Source organism: Pristis pectinata, chromosome 1, assembly GCF_009764475.1.
Source record: "Pristis pectinata isolate sPriPec2 chromosome 1, sPriPec2.1.pri, whole genome shotgun sequence".
Taxonomy (NCBI): domain Eukaryota; kingdom Metazoa; phylum Chordata; class Chondrichthyes; order Rhinopristiformes; family Pristidae; genus Pristis; species Pristis pectinata.
Genome location: NC_067405.1, coordinates 67,251,407 through 67,278,468, shown reverse-complemented (window position 1 = coordinate 67,278,468; position 27,062 = coordinate 67,251,407). Strand labels below are relative to the sequence as shown.

The 27,062-nt window shown below is 38.7% G+C and overlaps 1 protein-coding gene and 1 long non-coding RNA gene across 2 annotated transcripts in view; one reads left to right on the top strand and one right to left on the bottom strand.

Moving 5' to 3' along the window:
* LOC127569022 (uncharacterized) overlaps nt 1–2,996 on the bottom strand; it is an 8,984-nt gene extending 5,988 nt beyond the window's left edge. The window contains exon 1 of the long non-coding RNA XR_007956130.1: nt 189–2,996. This is a non-coding gene — a long non-coding RNA (uncharacterized LOC127569022). The remainder of the gene's footprint in view (nt 1–188) is intronic.
* LOC127569014 (eIF5-mimic protein 2) overlaps nt 1–27,062 on the top strand; it is a 27,487-nt gene extending 425 nt beyond the window's left edge. The window contains exons 2-12 of the mRNA XM_052013270.1: nt 8,360–8,433; nt 9,962–10,138; nt 11,088–11,182; nt 12,876–12,941; nt 13,573–13,708; nt 14,683–14,792; nt 16,758–16,928; nt 17,661–17,807; nt 19,890–20,028; nt 21,735–21,857; nt 25,926–27,062. Of these exons, the coding sequence (XP_051869230.1) occupies nt 8,370–8,433; nt 9,962–10,138; nt 11,088–11,182; nt 12,876–12,941; nt 13,573–13,708; nt 14,683–14,792; nt 16,758–16,928; nt 17,661–17,807; nt 19,890–20,028; nt 21,735–21,857; nt 25,926–25,954 (1,257 nt within the window). The 5' untranslated portion in view covers nt 8,360–8,369 and the 3' untranslated portion in view covers nt 25,955–27,062. The remainder of the gene's footprint in view (nt 1–8,359; nt 8,434–9,961; nt 10,139–11,087; nt 11,183–12,875; nt 12,942–13,572; nt 13,709–14,682; nt 14,793–16,757; nt 16,929–17,660; nt 17,808–19,889; nt 20,029–21,734; nt 21,858–25,925) is intronic.

Sequence of the window (27,062 nt, the reverse complement as noted above, 5' to 3'; positions counted from 1 at the left end):
TTTGGGTGGGGAGGGGGGGGAGAGAGAGAGAGCACACGCCTGGGGAAGGAAGGTGGGGGGTTTAATTGAACGGCCTGTGGTGGTCTTCAGGTTGCTCGCCTCCTCGGCTGTTTGACTAAATCATGTGCTTCTGCGGGCCTACTCGGGTGAGGCTCGGCACTCGGCGAAGGAGGGCCGTGGGCTGTTACCTGCCGCTCGGTACTTGTTTTTTGTTTCCCCCGACGGGTGTTCAGTCCGGCTCACGCCTCGTTTTCTCTCTATTGTACACGTGCCTCCGCCATTACTGCATCCGGCTTTCGGCGGCTGAATTTACTGTTGAAGCGGGCGAGTTTTGTTCCCGCCCCGCAAAACCAGACGGCGTTATGTCCCCGGGCTGTCACTTGTTGACGGAGGAAGCAATTGAGGTGTTGGGGTGTGGAGCAGAACCGTGGGAGGAAGTCAGAGAGGCGACAGTGTAAATCCCGAAGCGCACTCAAGTTACTGGATCGCTCATTCCTGTGGAAACACTAGAGACTGTAGATGCTGGAATCCTGTCTATGGTTTCGGCCATTGCACAGATTTTTAATCATCTGCCTGTTTATTTTCTAGAAAAATCATCGTTTGGGTCGAGTGGTTGGTCCACAGCTAGAAGTTTATACGAGTAATATTGTTAGGCCATTCTACACCTGTTGACAATTCTTTAGCTGTCATGCTTGGAGCCCATTTCTATTGATTCAAGATTCTGTTCTGAGGGACCTTAAGGACACTTAATGCAGTTTATCCCACAGAGTTAAAAATAATGGCATCAATGGAGTTTAACAAGCAAAACAGTAATTTTGTGATTCTGCTGTAAACTGTGAATTAGCTTAAATCTGTCCTAAAATCCTCCCTAAGAGCCAACCTGGAAGAAACAAATGTTTTAAATGGTAGGCTAGTAAATGCAACAGGATTATTCTTTTGGATCATCACTTAATTGCCTTTTTTTTAATAACAAAGGTGTTTTGCTAATGATAGTTCCAAAAATAGTGATTTGCTTTGACACTTTCATAGAAAATTTCTCTTGTGTACAACCTATAGCCTTTTGGAATAAGGTGGTTTTCTGCATTAGCCTTATGGATAAGTTGGGCAGAAAGGCAATATACTTATTTTCTAATTTTTAATATGAGGCTACTTTATCTTTTGTAAACTGGTAGTAAACTTTCACTTCACTTTATTTTGCAAATTAAATATTACTTTTTTGAGAAGCATGGGCCCAACTTTATTAGCCTTCCTTTGTGTTTGTTTTCGCCTCGTTCCTCTTTCCATATATTGAGCAAAGAGCAACAAAAAAAAAACTTTCCAGGATTTGAAATGTTTATGTACAAAAGTCATTGTCGTGTAGGTTCTTGATGTAGTAATTCCAGATGTGATTGTGTTTGCAGTCCATTCTAATTACATGAATGAATATTCTAAATGTAATATATTCATGTTTGTTGCTATGAGTATGACAAATTATCTGTTAGGAAAATCTGGAGATGGTAAAGGGATATTACTGAGTGTGAACAAAAAGGTGGCAGAGTGTAACATGGTGAAACGTGAGAGTATTCACTTGTAATGAAGACTTGGAGGCTGATTTTTTAAAAATCTTAAAACCCTGGGTGTGGGCCATTGGGTCCTACTGATATGTTTGCCTTAGCCCTGAATTTCTCTAATACTTCACCCTTGTGACTTGAATTTTTACAAGTACCTCCATTTGAAATTGGCCCATCTGTTATTTTGCAAATATTTGCAGCATCCTCCATAGTGAAGACTGATGCAAAAACAGAAGATTTAACATATCTGCCATTTCTTTGTCTCCTGTTATTTACTTGCCAGCCTTGTTCTCTATAAGTCTCACCACCTTCCTATTTGTATATCCATAAAATCTTGCTGTTTTGATATTACGCATTTGATTTCAAAATCAATTTTCTGTCATGAGCTTTTTAGTCTTTCATGGCTGGATTCTAAACTCCCTGGTCCTCTTGCCTACCACCAGCCTCTGCCACTTTGTATACCCTAGTTTTCAATTTAACATGCTTGATCTCCTTTGCTAACCATAGATTTTTTTTCTTGTGGGATCAATCTTTCCAATTGGGATAAATTCTTGCTCAGTGTAACTGACCAGCTATTTTGAATATCTGCTTCTGTTCATCTATTGACCTCTCTCTCAGTTAAGGTGGACTGGGAAAATAGGTTAACTCCATCTTCACACCGTTATTAATTGCCTTTATTCACGTCGAAAGCAGTTGTTTTGGTCCTATGGTGTTCACCCTGAAACTGCATTTGGAATTCTATAACATTGTGGTCACCTTAGGGGATCTTTTACCACAAGATCTCTTAATTAATTCTTCCTTGTTACTCATGCCCAAAACTAAAATGGCCTGTTCCTGGTTGGGTTCCATAGCATACTGTTGTAAGAAGCAATATCTGACACTCCACAAATTCTTGTGGTGATACTATTGCCGGTTAGGTTCATCCAATCAGTATGTAGATTAAAATCTCCTATGACAATTGTCATTACCTTAAAATGTGCCCTAGCTATTTCCCCATTTATGCTCTGCCTTATTAAGAGGTCACATTTTGAAGGTCTGTTGACTACTCCAACTTGTCTTTTCCCTGCTATTCATAATTTCAACCAAAATTGATTCTATGTTTCTATCCACTGCCTCTATCATGACTTGGTACTGTTCTGATAGCTTGCTTAACAATGCTTACTTTCCCTTTTGGCCTGTTTTTTTTTCTTTTTTTAAAATCTTCCCCTCTGCAGTGCTAAACTGCTGACTAGCAGGGCAGCCCTCTCACAGACCCTGCATTCCACAGGGCGCTGCCATCTTGAACACCTCACGCCCCTCCCCCGCTTCCTGTTCTTTTGAACCTATGTGTAACCTGGAATGTTGGGGTCCTAGCTACCTTTAAAACATGTCTCTATAATAGCTATTGGATCATACTTGTGTTGCTATCATGTCAACTCTATCTTATTGTAAATGTTATGCATTCAAATAAAGACCATTAAGATTTTTTTGTGTATAGTTTTTGCTAACTGTTTACAACTTTGGGGGGAGGGGTGGAAGGGAAAGCAAATGATATGTTTGAAAGAAAATACTGTTGATGCTGATAATATGAAATACAACTGGAAATGCTGTTGGGTGTCATCTTTGGGGAGAAACAAATGGTGTTTTGGGTTAATGGTTTTTCATTAGAAACATTGCACATCTATTGTCTTTATTGCCATTGCTTGTATTTTGTTTAATTTCATTAATTATCAGGCTCTGAAAAGCAACACTTTAGCTAATGTGACAGAATAGAGTTTGTCACAACTGTATCTTTAAGTAACTTTTCTAAGCTTAAATCTAAAGGGTATGTTTGAGGGAGAGGGGAACTAGAATTTAGATATTAGCTAGATTATTATGATCAAATTACTACTTTGCAGAGGTAGATTTGCATTTTGGCTTTCATGACCTTTTCTGGGAATGTGGGGTTGTGTAGCAAGAAACCAGGAATAATTGTCCTGGTTTTTTATAGTCTTATTCTGCACTTTCAACAGTGTATTTCTTAAGTGTTACTTTGGATTGGAAGCTTGGATATCTAGGAACTGCATCTACATCAGTGGCAGGATGGTTTTTCAGCACAATGTACCTTGTGGCTAGTATTCTTCTATTTCCAAGAGCCCAACCTGTGGTGTTTTTAAAAAAAAAGTTAAGGAGAAACAACACTGGATGCACTTAAGTATGGTGTCAACCTAAAAACGATGCTAGACCACATGCATGTAGAAGGTGAAAGGCAACGGACCATAATTTCACACCAGCAGATCAAATCAAAGTAGGCAGCTTTGAGTGTTTCCATGATGGTGGAGCCCAGCATTTGGGGTGTCCAAAACAAGGGTGAATCATTTGTAGCCATGTTTAGTGAAATGGAAGATCCATCTGTCCACTGTTCATGGTGATTGTCAATAGAAGCAAATTTAATTTCACGAGGTCAAGAAACAGCTTTATTAAGCATCGGCAAAGAATCAACTGCATCTGATCTATAGTTTAGAGGGTTCCGGGTCAATAATTACCTGTGACTCTGTTTAAGCTGTTCTTTCTGTACAATGCTAGCATCAATCTGACAATGTAGATTTTAGATTTTATTTACAGTGTGGTAACAGGCCCTTTTGGCCCAATGAGTCCACGCCGCCCATTTAAACCCAAATTAACCTACCCATACGTCTTTGGAATGTGGGAGGAAACCGGAGCACCCAGAGGAAACCCACGCAGACACGGGGAGAACGTACAAACTCCTCGCAGATGGCGACGGGAATCGAACCCCGATCGCTGGCGCTGTAATAGCATTGCGCTAACTGCTACGCTACTGTGCCGGTTAAAGCAGGATAAAGTGAATCTGTCCATTAAATGACCTATCAATTGACTTTCAACTAACAGTGACATGATTAAAAGTCTTGGTGTTGTCACTTGTAACTTTTGAATACTCAGTTTGGGTTTTGCCAGAATTATCCACCTATAGCTTTGGTTCAAATATGGACGAGCTGAATTCCAGAAGTTAGATGACTTGTGGGGGCACATCTATGATATCAAGAACACCTTGGGGAAAATTAAAATCTGCAGCTTGAAATCAGAAATGTCATTAGAATTGTACCTAGCACAAAGTAAAGCAAGTGTGTATGGAAATCTGTCATCTTGGCCCCAGGACAACATGGTAGGAGTTGCTCATGGAGTGTACCAGGCTTGACTATCTTCATTTATTTGATCAATAGGCATCGGAAGTAGCAATGTTTGTCACTAATTTATTTAATTGCATTTGCAATGGCTCACTCAAATAATGAAGCAATCTGAGCCTGTGTGGATGGATAACATTTATCATGTATGGTGGGGAGTGGGTAGGTGGTTAGTAGGTGAGGAGCGCAACTGGCTTCTGTCAACTATAAATTTATTGGAACAGTTCAGGGGTTGGGTTTCTTGCATTGGGCTTGCCTGACTATAGGAAGCTTTTCTGCTTGTTGTAGTTTATAATGTAATTAGACAATCTAGTAATACTGACTCTAGTGTAGGGTGAAAGTGACTATCTGCACCAACTATGGAACTAGTATCATAAAGATAAGGATAGACTGGGAAGAGACCAAAATTATTCTTGGCTTCTTTTCCTATCAAATTAGAGGATGGGAATTTTTAAGTCCCAGCATGCTTTTCACCCTGTCCAATGCACTTTATAGCAAATATTTTCATCTTAAATATTTAAAGCTACTACTATTACATGGAAATGGCGGTAGCCAAAATGTGCAAAACAAGCTCTCTCAATCAGTGACACGATAATGTCATTTCTTTTGGGGTTCATCAAAGAACCATTTGCTTGAACATTGTCACCCATTTTTCTTTGACATGGGCTATAAGACTATTTATTGGAATGTCTCAGGAATATCAGTGGCCACTTTACCACACTATCCCTTAATTCCCATAATATCTTAAATCTATCCACCTTGCATTACAGATTTGCTTTGCTGGATGGTGGAAAGAATCATTAGTAGCCCTGAAATAGGGAATGAAATAAGCACTTAAATGGCAAATTGCAGGGACCTGAAGGAAGAACCAACAGACTGATTACTTATTTCCTTGTAGTCTTAGTAAATGCCTTGGTATAGTATTCTTAATGGATTTCTTCACTAGAAAATTCTGCTATTAGATTTATTTTTTCATTAATTCAAAGGAAATGCAAACATTTGAGTAAAAATGATTGAACACGCATTTTTCTATCATTATTGGAAAATGTGCATTACTTGTCTCCATTCAACTGAGTGGCCAGTTGCAGAGCTGTAGGATTTGTTGCATATTATTCCTAATGCAACCAATTGGAATTGGTAATTAATACTATGCAGGGTACTGAAAATTAATTCCATGGTCTTGATGTAACATTTGGAGTGTAGTACTGAGTGATTTAGAGATTTGGAGCTTAATTTAAGGCATGCTGGAGATGGAGCTTTCAAAGCTGTATACTCTCACGTTTGGTCTTTGGGCTTATCATGGCAACAAATCAACAATGATTTGGATTAAGGGCACCAAAGATGCTGATGACTCAAGATGGGTAGGAAAGCAAGTTGTGAAGAGGGTATGAGGCTATAAAGGGATATAAATGGATTAAGTGAGGAGGGATAGATCTGGTAAATAGAATGTGATGTGGGACAATGTGAAAATTTTTCATTCTGATGGTGGGGGGGGGGTGGGTAGGGGAAACACCTATATAGTGAGACTACAAAAGTGAGGGGGTTCTGGCATCTTAGTGCATGATTCTTGAAAGGCTCCTATACAAGTAAAGCACGTAATTAAGTGCAATGTTATTGCTTATTACAAGGAGAATGGAATGTGCAAGTAAGGAAACTGTGCTTCAGTTGGACATTGAGATCATTTCTGGAGTACAGTGTACAAAATTTAATTTAATTTGAGGAAGGATGTCAGTGCACTAGGAACAGTTCAGAAGATTTCCTGGACTAGTATGGATTGAGCAGATCTTATCAGGAAAGTTTGGATAGGGTGCCCTTGTATTTGCTAGAGATTCAGAGATGAGACTTGATTTGATATATATAACCTACCCTGAAGGGTCTTGACAGGGTTGATGTAGAGAGGTTTCATCTTGTGGAAGAATTGAGAATGAGGCATTGTTTATACAAAGGAAAAGTCCTCCATTAGGACAGAGGAGGTGAAGTCTTTTGTCACTTAAACTGCCCTGAAGAGGAGGGTCTTTATTTTTTTATATATAGACTCATCTTGATAGATGAGCAGAATGGCTTGTGTATTATACAGGAAAGCAGCATTGAAGTTGTAGTTTGAATTTTTTTATATGGTAATTTCAAGGGCTGAGTGGCCTACTGCTAATTTATGTGACTGTATTGGCATTTGGTTAGCATGATGGTGGAAGCAAACTAGATGGACTTGAAATTGAATAACTATGAAAGCAGTGTTGCACTGTTTCCACTAAATGTATTGCTGTTTGTGATTGACAAGGCCAATGGTTCTAGAATTCTGGGGCCAGGGCTACTTGTAGATTTTTGTAGAGCTGTCCTGTCCATTTACTTCCCAGGGCTAATTCAGGGATTCTTGAATGACAATTGTACAATATTCTCATTTTTCTCCACTGGCTTCCTTTTTCATTCTTTTTAAACTACTTATCCTTTTGCCTATTTGCTCTTGATAATTAAGGAAACTTCATTGGACATATTTCTAAGGTCTTGGTTGCAAATTGCTGTGCTGTTAAATTATTTTTGCAGCAATTTACAGTGCCAACAGAGCTGTTAATGATGAGCATAAATCCACTTTGTATTTGTCTTCAAACCTGCCAATACTGCAATTTTTGGTCCTATGTTTTGGAATTAGTAATTCTGTTCACTTTCCACTAAATTCCAGTGGTGAATGTAAAATTGCCAAAAACTAGCTGGATGAATCTCAATTGCCTTGATATTCAGAGCATGTTTTTCATGAAAATTTAGTTTGCAGTACTGCAATGCTGCAGCATTACAAGGAGTGTTTAAAATGATACATTGGGCATTGCCAACACTCTGCCTGTTAGTGCGTAAAATCCAGTTACAACTATTTCTAAACTAGGGGACAGATCTTTAAGTTTGTTTATGTACCACATCCCCAAACACTTCCTGAAAAGAGACTACACTTGAAAGAACTATGGAAATATTTTTGACAATTCTGCCAAACCTTGATCGTGGGTAAGTTTTTAAAAGGGGGGGGAAATTCCAGACTTCTTGGAACATAGGTTGCTGAAGATATTGCTGCTAATAGTTGAGGGATGAAAATTGGATATGTAGGAGTATGGAATTTCAGAGGATTGTTGTTGAAGAGATTGACAGATGGGGAAGAGCAATGATGTTATACAAGTTTTTTTTAAATTCTAGGAGTTACTGCATTGGGAGCCAGTGTAGGTGTGTAAGAACATTGGGTAATGTGTGTGTGGGATTTGATATGAAATAAGGCATGAGCTGCGGAGTTTTGGATGAACTACGTTTGTAAGGTGATGGGTTTGAGGTCAACCAGTGCAATAGAATTTCGATAGTTTCATGGCATTGGTTGTAGCAGTGAGAGGTTGGAAGTACTTTGAGTCCTGTGAATCTTAAGGTTTCAAAACTTGGAACAAAACAACATTCTTGCACTTTGAAGATTACTTCAAATTTTGGTCTTTTAAAATTTTGTAGTGGGTGCCTTTTATGACTTAAATGTGATTCATTTCTTTAGATGAATGTTTATGGTTTGGTCTATTCTAGGATGTGGGAAAATGGCTTGTTTTAAAACCAAAAATGCGCACAAATTTGAGTTTCTGAACTGGCTCAGACACAAGGATTATATAAACCTTTTTGTTCTCTTGACAGGGTGTCTTTTATGAATAATCCAAAGCAGCAGAAGCCAACGCTAACTGGCCAGCGTTTTAAAACTAGGAAAAGAGGTATGTTTTTGAAGTTAAATGTACATTTTTGTTTAGAATGGCACACTGGTCCCTCAGCTCCAGTGACCTGGGTTAAGTCCTGGTCTCTGCTGCTTGTGTGGAGTTTTTGCATGCTTTGTACTGGTTTTTTGAGCACTTCAGTTTCCTCCCATCATCCAAGAACTTTTGGTTGATAGATTAATTGGCCATTGTAAATTGTCTCCAGTGTGTAGGTGAGTGGTAGTACTGGGGGGGGGGGGGGGGTGGGGGGGGGGGGGGAGGAGGAGGAGAGAAAGAGGAGAGAGAAGAGAAAAAGATGGTTGCTGCAAATATAGGGAGAATAAAATGGACCTAGTATAAATGATGGATGCATGGACTTGATGGGCTGAAGAGCCTATTTCCAGTAGTTTAACTGCATTCTAATTAACCTACAATTCTCCTTTCTTGTAAAAACAAAATGTGGATATTTAATCATGTTTTCTCCAGTAAGGGCTTTTAAACATTTTAATATTTAAAATATTTGGGGAATATCTTGCATGTTGTGATTTCTTAGTTTGTGTTTGGAGATAATAACTTCTTACCTGTAGTTTTGCAAACCAGGTACAGGCAGTCTCTAGATTATGTAAGGGTTCTATTGCTGAGAGCTCTCCATAATTCTATTTTTCCTTTTCCTTTCTCTTCTCCCACCTACCCCACCACCTCTTCTCTCCCCCCCCCAAGTAAGTTGGTGCAGGTCAGAGTACAGAAGTGATTTGTAAGAGACCTTAGTGTGAGTTAGGATGTGGACAGTAGGGTTTTGGTTTGTCTGAATCCTACAGTGCTGTATTTTAGATGTAAAATGTCTGTGTGTGTGTGTGTGTGTATATGGCTACCATCAATCTGTCCTTTAATGCATTAAAAATGGACATGTTATTGATAGTAATGCAGTAGATTTCTAAGCCCACCCAGTGATTCACCCACAAAACCAGGTTTCACAAAAATAAAATTAAGTAGGATTGGGAACTGAAAGTTCTCAGAATAAAATTGCCCAAATTGTTGAATAGTATCCATAGCTGTCCATGTTGTATTGTTATGCATGCACGTCTTATGATTTCATTGAATATCTATGTTCATCTTAACACTACCCATAAGTAATGGAACATGTACTGTATCCAGTTAATGAATATTGGTTTGTATTTCTGTAACTTTCCTATCTTGAAAAATTCTTTAATTTATAGGAGAAATTATGTAAAGTCAGATTTCTGCAAGTCAGGTCTAACCCCAAACAATCTCCTCCTTTGATTAATAACGCTGATATCAGGAGCTCAAAATGGCATTTGCCCTGTCTGGCATTGACTTCTTGTACTGTCACAAGTCAGCAATATTTCAGTGTAATGCTTGCTATACTAATTGAGATCACAGCAACATCTTGTTTTTCTCAGTGTTGATCAGTTAAACAATGATATCCTGATATTGTACATCTGAAGATTTAGTAGCATTTACTTTTTGAGTAAAAGGCATTTCTATGCTTAATGCTTACCATGCTGACAATGAGCCTCTTGATATGCAGATGAAAAAGAGAAGTTTGAGCCTACTCAGTTCCAAGATTCTATTATCCAAGGTTTGAATGAAAATGGCAGTGATTTGGAAGCTGTAGCAAAGTTTCTTGATGCTTCTGGAGCAAAGCTCGACTATCGCCGCTATGCCGAGACGCTATTTGATATCCTGGTTGCCGGTGGGATGCTGGGTAAGGTTGCACCTAATTATTGCAGACTTTTTAATCTACCTTCCTGATATTTGTTAAAGCACTGAAGAATGACTTTCTAAATTTAGTGATACTTTGTATGGGTGGGAAAAAATTTTACTTTGAAATGTGCTCCAACATACACTAATTGTAATAGTGCCAGTACAGATATGTCATTCTTGATTATTTCCTGGATTTTCTGCTTGAATTTGGAATAATGAATGAAGATGTGAACCTTGCAGATATTGCAACCAGTAAGTGACCTATGTATGATTATTATTCAGATGAAGTAACTTTGAAATTACTTATGCAGTAGATGGAATAAGCAATTTATGAATGTCTCCCTAGGACAGTCTTAATTTTCAGTGGTTCAAGTGGTGGGGATGGGAAAGAAGTGTGCCATAATTAATTTTAAATTGTTCAAATTTGTGTGCTTTTTGCAATGTCCAATCATTTTGTAATTTCTGGAACTTTGCAACCTCCAATTCTACTTTTACCATCTTGCTGTTGACAATCAGCCCTGTTGCCTATAACTGATTTGGTTGCTCTGGCTTTTTGTTCTGTTTTTGTTTGCAAGAAAAAAAGAGCAGGGATCCTGGGAAAACTGGATTGGACTGAGGGTTTGTTGTAGGGAGATGGCAAGACTGGTTTGCTCTCTTTTGACCCCTGGACTAACAAAAAATGTAAACTTGAATTAATAAAATGTGCTGTGGTTTAAAGACTAGATTGAGACAAGTGGTTTGCTTTCTGTTGGTTACCTGGACTTCATCCCTGTCCCTTTCAAGTTCTTTAGGTTGTAGGATCTGTAGCTGAAATTGTTTTGCTCCCTCACTGAGCCTTTCTATCTGTCACCTGGACAGTAGACTGACATTTGGAGAAACCAGTTGTATTTTCCAGGTAAAATGGGATCTTGCTGCTTTTCAGCCTTGGAATCTTATTTCTTGTGTTGTAGCTCCAGGTGGTACCCTTGCTGATAACGTGACCCGTACAGATGTCTGTGTGTTTGCTGCTCAAGAAAACCTGGAGACAATACGTGCATATGCTCAGGTAAGATTTTGTGTTGAGGAAAATAAAGCTTGCTTTTAATTAAGCTTTTGCCGAAAGTCTCAACAAGCAGTAAAATCAATATTCAAAATTTTTTGGTATGACACTTCTTGCCCTATTTGCCCACTGCAGATTGTCATCTTTAATTTACTAGGATGTAGTTGTAAACTGTTAATGAAAATTCATGGCAATGATTCTGGTCTGGTTTGAGTGGAGCTGAACATTTGTGAAGGGAATGATAACTTGCAGTAATGGGTCTATAACAAAAAAAACACAGGATGAAAGGAAAATAAAAATACTGGAAATACTCCTGTCAGAGAACATCTGCAGATAAACTGACTTGATAGCAATGAACTTCTAAGATGGGCATTTTTGGTTTTTAGTTTAAATTTTAAGCACTTGCTGCATCATGCTTTGAGGATGAATGTGGATGCAAGAGATCTCTGCCTTAAATATGCTGTGTTGAATATGAATCCACGTAATCTATCGTTCCTTGCCTTCCTGCCTTTTTTTTCTTCTGTCCAGTTTCTTGTGGTATTTTATGCATTTGCTTATGTTGGTGTTGAATAGCTGAATAAAAGTGTGCTATTTATAACTATGTAAATATTAAAAACTATTTTGCATAGATAAAAATTGTTTTTAATTAGTTTCAATTAAACTTAGACCAAATGATGGGTTTTGACCCAAAACATAACTGCCCACTTCCCTCCATAGATGCTGTCTGACATGCTGAGTTCCTCTGGTGTTTTTTTTGTTGCTTTTTAATTGGTTGAACTTTATTGATGTTAACACATGCAAGTTGGGATCAGGGACAACAGTTCCATGCCAGAAACAATTTGCAGGTGTATTCTAAAAGAATTTAGGATTGATTTGGTTGATTTTTGGTTTTGCTTGTATGTAATGATGCCATTGAGCTTGGGAATTCTAGGATGGAGTTGAAGTGGAGCATATGCTCTTGATGGTTATTTGGTTCCCTTGTAACACAAGATGATGTGACTTCTGAAATGATAAATTGCATTATGCTAATATTCAACATGTATTTTTCCATGGGTAAATCTCTTCAGTCTTGACTGTCTGGATAAAAGTTGTCCTTTTTAGCAGTTGTCAAAACTTGTGTGCACTATTCAAAGATGGTTAAAGTTTGCTACTATAACATAGTTATAACTTTGTAGAATACAGGATTAGAATGCAATTTAAAAAATATTTGGTCAAACGTTAGTGTTTGTTTCACTGCTAATATTTATCAGTGGATTCTGGTTTCTAAGTTGAGGACTTGGGGGTGATATAAGTCATGTGATTAGGTTGCTTGGTTCTGTCGTGAGAACCCCTGCAAATGTTAATTGGAATGTGCTGTATAAACAGTGAATGCTGAGGGATGCACTGAATATACAGGTTCTGAAACTTTTCAAATTACAGATTTTAAATAGTTTTCTATAGTAGCATTCCTAAGAGGTTAAACTTTGAGATGAACTGCTAATAGATTCCATTCATGCTTGCATTATTAAGATATTGGTTTTTGAATTAAGTGAAGAATGCTTGGTTGAGAAAATATACTGCTGAGGGTTCCTCTTGCAAATATTGTTGCATGTTGGTCATTGCTTAGTAATCAGTCACATCTTGAGTGACTTTCTTAAAAAAATTTTGCCCAACAGGTTGTTTCCAGCATTTTCTAGCACCTTTTTTTTTTGCTTGACAGGTGTTCAATAAGCTGATAAGGCGTTACAAGTACCTGGAGAGAGGATTTGAAGATGAGATAAAGAAGGTTTGAGTTGATTCAAGTGACTTTTTTGGCTGCTTGAAGGCTTTTTTGCTCTTGGTAATATATAGTTAAGTTTCACAGCAAGAAATGCCCCTATAGCCTGCTCTACTGTTCAAGAACATGGCTGATTTCACTAGCTTCACTTTCTTGCCTGATTTGTTATCTTTCTCTCCTCCCTTCCCCCACACCCCCCTCAATAACCATAGATTTTTCCCCTGTACTGCACCTCTTGCAAACCAATCTAGATCAAACATTTTAAAGATGGTATTATCATTAAGACATCTTGAGATTGAGTTGAATTGTTTGCTTTGACATTAAACCAGAAACTTTGGATTTGTAACATACCTACTTCACTACTAATGGTTCATATCTGAGTAAAGCTGTCTTTTTTTTGCACTGGAATTGGGAATCAGTTAAAAAGTATAAACTATTTCTGACCTGCTCATTATACTTCAGCACATGATTGTACCCTGCAGGCAGAATAAGTAACCCTTAAGAACTGAACCTGCTGGAACTTTTTGTGTGCAAATCAAATATCAAATGTAAACTTTTTAATTCTACTTCTGTTTCCCGTATTGGACATTTCCTACTATGAATGCAGACAAGACTAATTAACACCTGTGGTTTGTTTCAGCTGCTGCTATTCCTAAAGGGTTTCACTGAATCTGAACGAACCAAGCTAGCAATGCTGACTGGGATTTTATTAGGCAATGGAACGTTATCATCCTCTATTTTGAGCAGTCTCTTTAATGAGAACTTGGTTAAGGAAGGTAAATTCTAATGAGTGTTGTTCTTGGTTATGAATTTTCCTGTCCAAGCCAACACCAATCATTTATATGTACACTTCAGGGTATCTCAGAATTATTACTGAATAATAGTGCAGAGCCACAGTTTTCAGGAGCGTCTTGGGCTGAAGTTTGAGGGAATCCCAGAGTTTCAGGCCCTGGTATCTTCATTGCAGCCACTTGAGCCTCCAGATTTTGAGAAGTGCAGATCTCAAATACTGAAGCTGGTTGACAATGGAATTGTGGGCCTTGTTGCATCAAGTTGAGGTAAAGTGTCCTCGTTCATTTTTTCCTCTTTGCTGCAGCAGTTCACTTTCATGGAGCTCTGAAAAGTGTATCTTTTTGGATAAATGGTCCTTCGGTTACTATTGCAATATTTTTAACTGGAGTTGCAGAGTAGTCCTGTTTTTACTTGCATTTCAAATCATTGTGGGTCAATAAATTGTAATACAGGCATGAGTGATAATGACTCTTGTGGTAGCTGCTGGAATGTTGGAATTACAGGTCTTCCCCAGCTCATGACGGGCTTCTGCTCCCGAGAACTGTTCATAACTCAAACAGCTCAAGTTGGAAATGTGACCACCCAGCAATATATTTAGATAAAAACATAGGCCAACCAAGGGCAATGTATAGTCAATAAGGGGTGTTTAATTCAGATATTGCCATGAACACAGTTCCCACCTGGCAAAAGATGCCTGCAGCCCTGCAGCAGCCAGTAAATTCATCCTCCCAGTCTCCCAAATGCTCAATTGTGTACAGGCTGTACATAAGTCAGGTGTTTGTAACCTGGGGAGGTCCTGTATTGCAAGTAATATCCAAGTTGAGACATCTTCAGTTGGCAATATATACTTTTGATCATCTTGAACAGTGCAAGTAACTGGTGTATGTGCCTGCATCGTGCCCATATCGGATGAATCAACCTGGTTGACTTCTTTCTACTTGCATATCTTGTGTTCCAGGTGTTTCAGCAGCATTTGCTGTAAAATTATTCAAATCCTGGATATCCGAGAAGGATATCAATGCTGTTGCTGGGAGCCTTCGAAAGGTCAACATGGATAATAGATTACTGGTGAGTATTTAAGGAAAAATTTTTAAATAACTTGTATTCCACTTTTTTTTTAAACTCCAAACTCTTTTGTGAAAGTTATCCACAATTTCAAGTGCAAATTACTACAAGTGCTGGAAGTACTCAGCACATCAGGCAGGATTTCCAGCTTTGTTTCATTTAAGTTCAGGCCTTTTTGAAATCCCATGACATTTTATTGGCTTAGCTTGTTCAAAATACCCAAGCTGGGATTGATTGTAAGAGTGCAATATGAAAGTGAAGTACCAGTAAAAGTGTACATTGTTATAGTTTCTGGTGGTTGATATTTGAGTGCTCTCCCAAATTTAGGTTAATTATTGTCCATGTTATACTAAATCTGCATTTTCAGTGGATGATCAACATTGCTTTGGTTAGTGTCTATTGCTTCATACTTGATAGCTGCTTTCAGTGAATGCAGATCTATTTGCAGGGAGGTGCCTTCCCTTGTAACTCCTTTCACTCCATCTTGATACTTGCAACTTGAGAAATCCCTTGAGTAACATTTTACTCGAGGAGTGAAACTGTATTACATTTAACTGGTCAGAAGACAGTTGAGATTTTAGTATAAATTGGTTGTTGTTTTGTTTTGACCAAGAGGATCATGTAGGGTGGTAGACATTGTCTACATGGCAAGACTTTGGCAAGGCCTTTGAAAAGGTCCTGTATGGTAGGCTGATCCAAAAAGTTAGAACACATGGGATCCAGGGTGACAGCAAATTGGATACAAAATTGGCTTGGTGGTAGTGGGGGGATTTTGCTTTTCAGATCGGAGACACTGCACTGTGGTGCATGGTTTGATAGTGGGTACCCTGTTAATGATTTGGAAGAGAATATAGATGGCATAATGAGTAAGTTTGGAGATACCAAAACTGGTGGTATAGTGGACAGTGAAGGTGTTTTAAGGTTGCAACTGGATCTCGATCAAGTGGGCAAGGATATGGCTGATGGAATGTAACTTGAACAAGTGTGAAGTGATGCAGTTTGGGAAGTTAGATTGGGCTAGGATGTAGATAATGGCACTGTTATTGAACAGTGGGAGCTTGGGGCATGTACATAGTTCCTTGAAAGTGGTGACACAATTAGACAAGGTAGTGGAGACGGCATATGGTATGCTTGCCTTCAACAGCTGAGGCATTGAGTATAGGAGTTGGGATGTCATTTTACAGTTGTACAAGTCATTGGTTAGGCTGCACTTGAAATATTGTGTGCCTATCTGGTTGCCACACTACGGGAAGAATGTGATTAAACTAGAGGGTGCAGAAAAGATTCACAGGAATGTTGCCTGGACTGGAGGGCTTGAGTTATAAGGGGATTGGATAAGCTGGGACCCTAGAGTGCAGAAGGCTAAAGGGTGACCTTTTAGAGGTTTATAAAATTGAGGTGGCTACATGGTCTTTTTCCCAGGGGAGAGAGTCCAAAACTAGAGGGTATAAGTTTAAGGTGAGAGGGGAAAGATTCAAAGGGGACCTGAGGGGCAGGTTTTTCCACACAGTGTGGTGGGTATGTGAAAGAAGCTGCCAGAAGTGGTGGAGACAGGTACAATTACAACTCCTAAAACACTAGGACAGGTACATGGATTGGAGGGACATGGGCCAAATGTAGGTAACTATGGCTAGTGTAGATGGGCATCATGGATAAGTTGGGCTGAAGGACCTATTTCTGTGCTGTGTAACTATGAATCTGCTTTTTGTTGTGGATTGCCTTATCCACCATAGTCATAGCCTATTGCTATATCATGTATCTTCCTTTACAGGCAATTTTTCTTGGATCTTTTTAAATCTCCTTTCCCAAGGATTGACTGTGTAGTATAGTTGTATCTCAGAGGTACAGAGTTTGAGTATAAGAAAGATTGCATCACCTGTAGCTTATTTTGTTTTCTAGCCCAAAGAATGCTATGCAAGGTAGTAGTTAATTTGTGTAGTAAGTCTTGTGATTTTTTTTTTCTTGCAGGAATTATTTCCAGCTAACAAACAAAGTTACGATCACTTTGTCAAGTATTTCACTGATGCCGGTTTAAAGGAACTTGCGGATTTTGTCCGTAACCAGCAATCTCTTGGTGCACGGAAGGAGCTACAAAAGGAGCTCCAAGATCAAATGGCCCGTGGTGATCCCCTCAAAGAGGTAATATTGTTAAACCTGATGAGGGTTATGGTTAAGATATTATCTGGAAATATAATACTTTAATGTTACTGTTCATTTCCAGTTCTGTATAAGTGACTTAAATTTGCTAATTTGAAGACATGGTAATAAGTTTTTTTGGCATCTTCATAGATGGACTTGCCTGTGAAGAAGTTAGTTGCTTTATTTTGGGGGAAATTTAAAAAAAACTGTACCTGATGGCTTTAATATTTCCATAGGGTGTGTGCAAAAAAAAAGCTTTAATTTAATCCAGCTGTATTTCTGAAGCCAGAAAATGTGCAACACTTTTCAAAAATCATCAACTTGTGTATAAAATGTCTAGATCAATTGTAATCAAACACTTCAGTCCTGGATGTGATAGTGAAATGGGCCCTTTTGGTCCACCTGAGTTTGTGTCAACCTTTGAGTAACCTTTTTTATTAATGCCATTTTATTCTTTCCACTCATCACTTGCCTAACACATTAAGGGCAATTTATAGAAAATCTGTTCTCAGTGTGACCTGCAGCAATAAGGTTGATTTCTTCAATTGCCTCAAATGGTCTGCAAGCACTCAATTAGGGAAAAATGGAGTGACTAGTGCTTGCTTGGCCAGTCATTCCATGTACCAAAAATGAAGTAAAATGAGATTGACTGTTCATATTGTGAGGGGGAAAATCTGATGTAAAACTGTTTTGATATGAAGAAAACTAATAGCATTCATCAATTTTATTAAGATTATCACATATGCCAAAGAAGAGATGAAGAAAAACAGCATCTCTGAACAGACAATGATCAGTATTGTCTGGAATTGTGTAATGGGTGCTGTGGAATGGAACAAGAAAGAGGAACTGCTAACAGAACAAGCCATTAAGCACTTAAAGGTAAATTCCAGCTGCTTTTAAACATCCAAATAGTGCTTATCCTAATTTGCAATTTATCATATGGAAAGTCCCCTCTTGGGGAATTCATTGTGCAGTTCAGTATCTCTGAGTATTTGTGTGTAGGGGGTGTGCTTTCAAAGTGGCTTTTGAAATCTCCTTTGAGAATTTTGTGTGACTGTTTTAATGTAACTAAGATTTGTTTCTTTATTTTAAAAAAAAATCATAGCAAATTTTACTATGGGGGAAGGAAGACTGCAGAAGAACAGTGACCCAGTCTCCAAAGATTTGTATTAGTCAATTCTATACTGTTTAATCCATCATATTATGAAGAAATAGAACTTGAAATAAGCTATTTGGCTTTTGCATTTGGTAAGATCAAGGCTGATCTTTTGCTTTGGTGTCAATTTGTTGTTCTTTTTATCTTCAGTTTTTGGGGGTGAGGAATATCCTCTTTAGTATCAAGGAATCTATTGATGTGCCTGGATAGAGAATTCTTACAACTCCTGATCTGTTTCTGGCATTTGGGAGATCTATTACTAAAACCATTGTCTCAAGTGTTTTGCCCAACTTGGCCAATTCCAGGAAATTCAAATGATGGCCATAAATTTGTCTCATGATTGCATTTGTTAAGCCTTAACTACAGGTAGTTCTACTATAATGTGATGTTTGTTTTCCAAGAAACCTTGTGTTATAAAAAGTCTCATGCTATAGCCAATGTGGCCCTCAATGCAAAAAAAATGTTCCCTAATCCATCAATTGAGTTGTAACTGGTAATATTGTAGAAATGTACATTATACTAGATCTCTCTGTATATGGTTTGGTATTCTTATTTTCCTCCTTGTTCCTGATGGTGTTTCGAGAACTTGTAACTAGCAATTTGTAAATTAGTCACATCAAAATGTAGCAGGCCATTCAGTCCTTCAAGCCACCTTTCCATTCAAAACAATATTGTCTTGAAATATACAATCAGCCTATATTCCTGCACTTGTGCCCCTTGATGCTATTGCACATAGTAACTTATCTATGTCCTCTTGAATTTGTTTAGTGACTTGGCCTCTATAGCCCCCTAGTACCCTGTCTAGAACACATTGTCTGAGGGGGTGGGGCAGGTACTCAATCAAAACATTCGGTACTTGGCCTATAGCCTTCCATGCCATGGCATTTCAAATACTCATCTACTGGCAAGAAATCTGTGGGCTAAAGACTTGTTTCTGTACTTTGGCTCAAATTCTGTATGTTCATCACCCTCTAAGGAATTTTTGTCCTTGCCTAGATCCTAAATTTCTTACTGTGACCACCTGCCCTTGTTACCCTGTCTCTTTCTAGATGCCCCAACCAAGAGAAACATCCTCTCTAGGTTTGTATTAACTATATCTCTTCATATAGCAGTCCTGCCCATCCCATAGATGAATCTGATGAGTCTTTGGTGCTCTAATGGCAAGTGCATCCTTTCTTGGGAAAGAAGACAAAAACTGCACAATATTGCAGGTGTGATCTCACCATATCCTGTGTAATTGTAGCAAGACTTTTACTATGAAGACCAACATACCCTAACTGTGCTGCATCAATGTTTGCTTGATTGTTGTACAAGAACAGTCAAGATATCTTGTCCAGAAACTCTTCCTGGTCTAAACAATTAAACAGTATGCTGCCTTTTTCCTATTGAAGTGAGTAACTTCACATTTATTGACATTATGCTGCATCTTCTGTTTTTACCCACTCATTGTCTAAGTTGCCTTGAAAGCTCTTTTCATCCTCTACAATTCACAATCTTGCCCAATTTAGCATTGTCAACAAACTTCAGAATATGTATTCTATCTCCTCATCCAAATGGATTATGAATGGCTAAGGCCCAAGCACTGAACATGACCCATTTATTCCTACTGTTTCCTGTCTCTCAACAAAGCAAGTCCTAGATACTTTTTAAAAATTTCATAGATGCCTTTTGACAATACAAGTTGCTCTGCTAATAATTTGAACAGCAATCTGACTTTGCTTAATAGAAATGTGCTTTGTGTATCTTTTAGTATACTAATCTGTCTCTTGTGATTTACATTTCCCATTGTTCCTTTCCATTTTCAGCAATACAGCCCTCTCCTTGCTGCCTTCACCACCCAAGGTCAATCAGAGCTGACTTTGCTGCTGAAGATTCAGGAATATTGTTATGACAACATTCAGTTCATGAAGGCCTTTCAAAAAATTGTGGTGCTTTTTTATAAAGGTAAATTCTATCATATGGCTAGCCTAATGTGCTTTGGAATATCATAAGAAATGGGTATCTGATCCTTTAATTCTGTATCATTCATCAAGATCGTTGCTGATCTTCTACTGCAGTACGTTTTTTTTTCTTGCACTATCCTCATATCTATTGATTCCCTTAATATGCAAAAATCTATTTGGTTAACTTGACTGAGCCTCCATATGTAGCCCTCTAGTGTAAAGAATTTCAAAGATCCACCAGCTGCTAAGTGAAGACATTGCTCTCCTCGATGCTAAACTTTTGTAATCAAATCATCAATAAAAACCATTCTATTTGCCTTCCTAATCACTTGTAATTGTATTTTGACCTTCAATGACTGCACAAGCATATCTTGGTCCTTTTGAACATCAATAATAACCAATTTCTCACCACTTAGTTTTGTGCACCAAAGTAGCTGACCTTGCATTTTTCCATATTATATCCAAGCTGCCATGTTTTTTGTCCATTGTCTTGGCTTGTTTTTATCTGTTTGGGGCCTCTTCCTCTATGCTCTCAATATCCCCTGAGCTGCCAGAGGAAGTGGTTGAGGTGGGTATAATAGTATAATTTATGAAGCACTTGGATAGGTACGTGGAGGGGAGGAGTCTGGAGGGATATGGACTAGCTCGGAAATTGGGACTAGCTAGGTAGACAATGTGGTTGGCATGAACTCAGGCTGAAGGGCCTGTATCTGTACAGTAGTGCTCTAACTCTATGACACCTAGTTTAGTAGTATTAGCAGATTTGAATGTGGCATTTGGTCTCTTCAGCTGAATCATTGATCTAGATTAAATGGTTGTGGCCAAAGCATCAATCCCTCAGGTTCTCCCACTAAACATAGCCTGTTAATCTAAGAAGGATCTGTTTGTTTACTTCCATTCTGTCTGATAGCCAATTTTCACCCTTTGTTCTCTGCGATTCCCTCCATACTTTCCAGATAAGGCTCTGAGATGAGCAGTGACTTGGCTTTGAGTTACTACAGTGTAGCTTCTGAAAATGACATAGCTGGAAATAACATGACTGCTTGATTTAAAATATTGAATTGGCATGCATAATTTGTAAAGGAAGTAATAAAGTAATTTGTTTGGTTCTACTTTTGAAGATCTGAATGGGATTAGTCATTGTACAGCATGGAAACAGGACCTTTGATCCAACTAGTCTATGCTGACCCATGTCTTGCTGTGCTGGTACCATTGCCTGCTTTTAAACCATATCTCTCTAAATGTGTACCTGTCCAAATGTCTTCTAAATGTTGTAATTGTACCTCCCTTTACCACTTCCTCTGACAGCTCATTCTATATACCTACCATCCTTGGAGAGAAATTTGCCTTGTGTCCCCATTTAAATTTTTTCCCTCTCACCTTATGCCCTTTCACTGTTTTCTCCCCTACCCTGGGAAAAAGACTTTCCTATCTATGCCCCTCATGACTTTATAAACCTCTAAGGTAGCCTCTTGCTACAGGGAAAACAGTCCAAGCCTATCCGGTCTCTGCATTTTACTCGAGCCCTCCAGTCCTGGCAACATCCTTCTGAATCTTTTCTGCATCCTCTCCAGCTTAGCTACATCCTTTATAGTATGGTGACCAGAATTGCACGCACTATTCCAGGAGATTTGGAGAAATTTTCATAGGTTTTAGATTTGTATTTGTAAACCTTATTTTGTTTACTTTTTTTGTCTGCATTCATAGCTGATGTCCTGAGTGAAGAAGCGATTTTGAAGTGGTACAGAGAGCCTAATATGGCAAAAGGGAGAAGCATCTTCCTGGAGCAGATGAAGAAATTTGTGGAATGGCTCAAGAATGCTGAAGAAGGTAGTATGCGAGCATTGAAAATATTAGTAGACTGGGAATGCCTGTATTTAGCACTACCTTGTATATAACTGTTTGTCAGATCCACTACAACTTGCTGCCTGCATGGTATAAATGCAGAAATGAAAGTAGCCAGCAAGTTGACAGTATCTGTGGCAAAAAATGTCTCAGGTCAATGACCCTTTATTGGAACCCTTCATCCCAACATCTGCAATGCCTTTGACTTTATTTTTTTTTCTGTAAGTTTAGATTTGGTTTGGAACCGAAGGCCCTCTAAATCTAGGAACTCTCATCTGTGATTAAGTTGGTTTACTCTCGTTCAAGAGAAATGCTTGTCTATAAATTTTGAAGTATCATGTACATTATCATTTTTAAGTAATTGCAGGGCATTCCCAGACAATGAACATCTACCCAATTGAATCATGGTGAGCTCAAGGGTTTAGACTATTCATTTTATTAATACTGATATTTTGTAAATGTCTTGCTCTTCTTGGTATGTATTTGAAAGGCTTGACCAATGCTGAAGCAAATATATTCTTGTTGTGTTCATTTGTTTTTTGAAGGGATGGGTAGATCCTTTCTGGTAGTGATTTATAAAAATTCCAATTCTATTTAGTTTAGTCTTTGCACTTCAGTTTTAGTAACATGGCTGTTAAGCTTCTCTTCAGGACTTGAGCACAATCCAGTGTAACATTTCAGTGATGTGCTAGATTGCAGGCAAGATGGAAAATTTGCAGCCTCATCAACTCATTGATGTATTTGAAAAGTCTTTGCTGCTGCTTTGGAAGATAACAATTTTTCCTGTCTACAATACTTGCCCAACCAACAAAACTGGTCATGCTCATCTGTTAATAGGACATGACTTTTCATAATCCCTGTCAAGGGGCTACATTTCCTTTTTGGTTCACTGGCTGTGACTTTGACACCAAAAGATGTTTATTACTTTGCATTACAAGGCTTCATTTGCATTGTACTGTATACATTAAATTATAATGCATGCCTTGATGGATTTTTAAAAAAATATTACTGATATCAACTATCCTGCCCTCAACCCAGAGTTTGTTGCACTTTAATATGGCATCTTGTGGTTTGATGGTCTGAATTTGAGGAAATCTGGTTCCTATATAGGACAGGACCCTCAATTGGACCAGAAACTTCACTTTGTCTGGCGTGGGTGCTGATGTAAAGCAATGCTATCAGCTGGAATGGCTGCATAAATGTGAAATTGAGAAGCACAAGCGATTAAAGTATTTAAAAAAAAAAAATCATCCAGTTAAGACACAAGCAGAATTACACCATTCACTTCATCGGGTCTGCTCTGCCATTCAATCATGGCTGATTTTATTTTTTCCTCTCAAGCCCATTCTCCTGCCTTCTCCCAGTAACCATTGATGCCCTTAATAATCAAGAACCTATCAACCTTCACTTTAAATATACTCAATGACTTGGCCTCCACAGATGTCTGTGGCAGATGTCTGTTCCTCCTCATCTGTTCTAAAGAGATGTCCCTTCTATTCTGAGGCTGTGCGCTCTGGTCCTAGACTCTCCCACTACTGGAAACATCCTCTCAACACCCACTCTATCCAGGCCTTTCAATATTTGGTAGGTTTCAAATGCTCATATTAACCCTTTCATCCTTGGGATCATTCTCGTAAACCTTGTCTGGACCTTCTCCAATGCCAGCACATTCTTCCTTGGATATGGGGCCCATAACTGCTCACAATACTCTAAATGTGGTCTGACCAATGGCTTACAAAGCTTTGGCATTGCATCCTTGCTTTTATATTCTAGTCCTCTTGAAATGAATGCTAGCATTGCATTTGCCTTCCTTACTACTGACTCAACTTGAAAGTTAACCTTTAGGGAATTCTGCACTGGGACTCCCAAATTCCTTTTGTACCTCTGATTTCTGAATTCACTCCCCATTCAGAAAATAGTCTACACCTATATTCCTTCTACCAAAGTGCATGACCATACACTCCCCTACACTGTATTTCATCTGCCACTGCTTTGCCATTCTCCCAGCCTGTCTAAATCGTGCAGACTCCCTGCTTCCTCAACACTACCTGCCCCTCCACTTATCTTTGTATCATCTGCAAACTTGGCCACAAAGCCATTAATTCTGTCATCCAGATCATTAACATGTAAATGTGAAGAGTAGCAGACCCAACACTGACCCCTGCAGAACAACACTATTCAATGCAGCCAACCAGAAAAGGCCCCCTTTATTCCCACTCTTTGCCTTCTGCCAGTCAGCCAATCTTCTATCCATGCTCGTGCCTTTGTAGTACCATGGGCTCCTAGCTTGTGTGGCACCTTGTCATAGGCCTTCTGAAAATCCAAGTAAACAACATCCTCTGACTCTCCTTTATTTATCCTGCCTGTTACTACAAAGAATTCCAACAGATTTGTCAGGCAAGATCTCCCTTTAAGGAAACCATGCTGACTTCAGCCTATTTTGTCATGTGCTTCCAAGTTGCTCAAAAATCACCTCCTTGATAATGGACTCTTTAAAGTCTTACCAACCACTGAACTCAGGCTAACTGGCCTATAATTTCCTGTCCCTTGCCTCCCTCTTTAAAAAGTAGAGTGACAATTGTGATTCTCACCCCCCCCCCCCCCCCCCCCCCCCCCCCAGTCCTGTGGAACCATTCCTGAATCTAGTGATTCTTGACAGATCTACTAATGCCTCCACAATCTCTCCAGCTACCTCCTTCCAGAACCCTGGGGTGTAGTCCATCCAGTCCAGGTGACTTATCCACCTTCAGACCTTTTAGTTTCCCAAGCACCTTCTTAGTAATAGTGATTACACTCACTTCTGCCTCCCTGACTCTTGAATTTCTGTCATGTTGCAGGTGTCTTCCACAGTGAAGACTGGCACAAAATACTTTTGTCTGCCATTTCTTTGTTCCCCATTACTACTCCAGCATCATTTTCCAGTGGTCCAATGTCCACTCCTGCCTCTTTTACTATGTATCCTCTTGTATTATTGGTTATCTAAGGTTCCTATTTCATCTTTTCTCCCCTTGTTGGTTTATAAAAGCTTCCCAATCCTCTGGCTTTCTGCTTGCTTTTGCACTATCTTTGATTTTTCCCTTGTCAGCCACGGTTGCCTCATCCTCCCTTTAGAATGCTACTGCTTTGGGATGAAATGATCCTGCATCTTCTGAATTGCTCCCAGAAACTCCTCTGCCATTGCTGCTCCACAGTCATCCCTGCTAGGGTCCCCTTCCAATCAACTTTGGCCAGTTCCCCTCATGCCTCTAGTTACCTTTTACTCAACTGTAATACTGATGCATCCAACTATAGCTTCTCCCTCTCAAACTGCAGGTTGAATTCTAACATCATGATCACTTACTCCTAAAAGTTCCTTTACCTTAAGCTCCCTAATCAAATCTAACTTCCTTCATTTTGAAGGAAACCATATAACACTAGCTTACTAGGATAGTGGCTTAAAGATCCAATGTAGGCCAGATGAATTAGAATTGGCATGAGTGGGAAAAGTCCAAAAAAATTGTCACAGCCAATGTCTGGTGAATTGTCAGAACAGTGTACAGAGGTTAGATTGACCAGTGCCCTTGAAAACAGATAAGACCTGTTTTCAGTGTAGGTAAAGTTAGTGCTTGATTATCCAATTGTGCTTGTTCTGTGATTAAGGTGTGAGATTTGTCTGTTAGACCAAAAAATCCAACTTGAATTCTGGTACAAGCACAAATTAATACTTGTGTGGGTGTAGGGTGGCAGTGAGTGGAGAATCTATGTGAGATTTGAAATGCTTGAATTTGAGGCTGGGAGAGATGGGGAAAGAAGCTCTGGCCTAATATCTTACTGTAGTATTCATTTGAAATACAGGTTTGAGCAAAACCTCTTTACTTTGAATATGCGTTCAGCCATATGGGTTAGAGCTGCAAGTTTTTCAGTTTTCTGGCTTGGGTTGCAAAGCCATTTCTTAAAACATGGTGTTGAGGCATAGTTATCTATTTATTTGATTTTCAAGAAAAATCAAATCATTGTTTCAAAGGTATCATTTTAACTGCAGCATTTCTAAATTATTATTTATTCTTCCCACAGAATCAGAGTCTGAAAGTGAAGAGGACTGAAACTGAGACGCAATTGAAATCATGTTCTGTATTTTTAATAAACAACAGGGGTTGTAGAATTGAATTTCAGAGTTCAGAAATTGATTTGGCATTCTACCTCCTGTATTTTCTACTGTAATATCTAGATGTAAATTAAGGGCTTTACAGTGATCACACTGGTTTGTTTTAATTTCATTTCCTATATAATAAAAGTTATTGCTGGCATCATCCTGACTTGAAATTCAGCTGTAAAGTCAGTTGCAATTACTTTTTGACCAATTGGATTTTTGTTGCTGTTCATATAGGAACACCAAGAAAGCACTTAATGGTGAAGCAATGCTTTCTTGGTCAGGAGGCACAAGTTGTTTGTAGCTTTCATCAGTTGAGCTTTGGAGGACCTAGCACTCAACAGCCAAGTGACAACACCTTGTAGGTCTGGTGGTTGAAATTCAAATTTAAGTGTGGCATGTTGCTGACTGGGGCTATTTCACAAAGTACAACTTAATCCATGAAAGTTACCAAGAATTTACAGGAGGAAGAGGTTTGAAACTAGGACCAGTGTATTGCAATCTCCCTTTGGCTGCACAGTTGTATTTTATCAAAATCAAAATTGAGTGCTTGTTCAGTTCCAACTAAAGTGTTTGAATTTGGTTTCTTTGTGAATGGAGACTTGTGCATCTTATTTCATAATTGTACAATCCCAAAGTTGTGGTTTAGATCAAGTTGGTTCTTTGCTTGAGTGTACTTGGAAATTGGTTAATTTTAAAAGCACAGTCCAACCCACAATATACACATTAACTACAAATTATTGGATAAGTGGTTAAATTTTTTTTGCCTTCATGAGGTACTCAGTCCATGTGAATACTTGTGTTTTTTCAACCATTTTTGTATTGCACAATAGAAGAGGTATTGTTCTGGGACTTAAGCTTTGCCACTGCAAGTGCTTTTCTTTTGGTGGCATTAAAGTTTACAGCCAGTGAAGGATGCATGTTTTCAGATCATGGTTAGAAAACAGCTCCACAGGGTTCATGTGTTAATGATGGTGAAAACTTCCCCTATAAAATTGTTAACTTTGGTTATGTGTACCAAAAAATTAAACTACTTTTTATCAACCAATTTACTTGGTAAA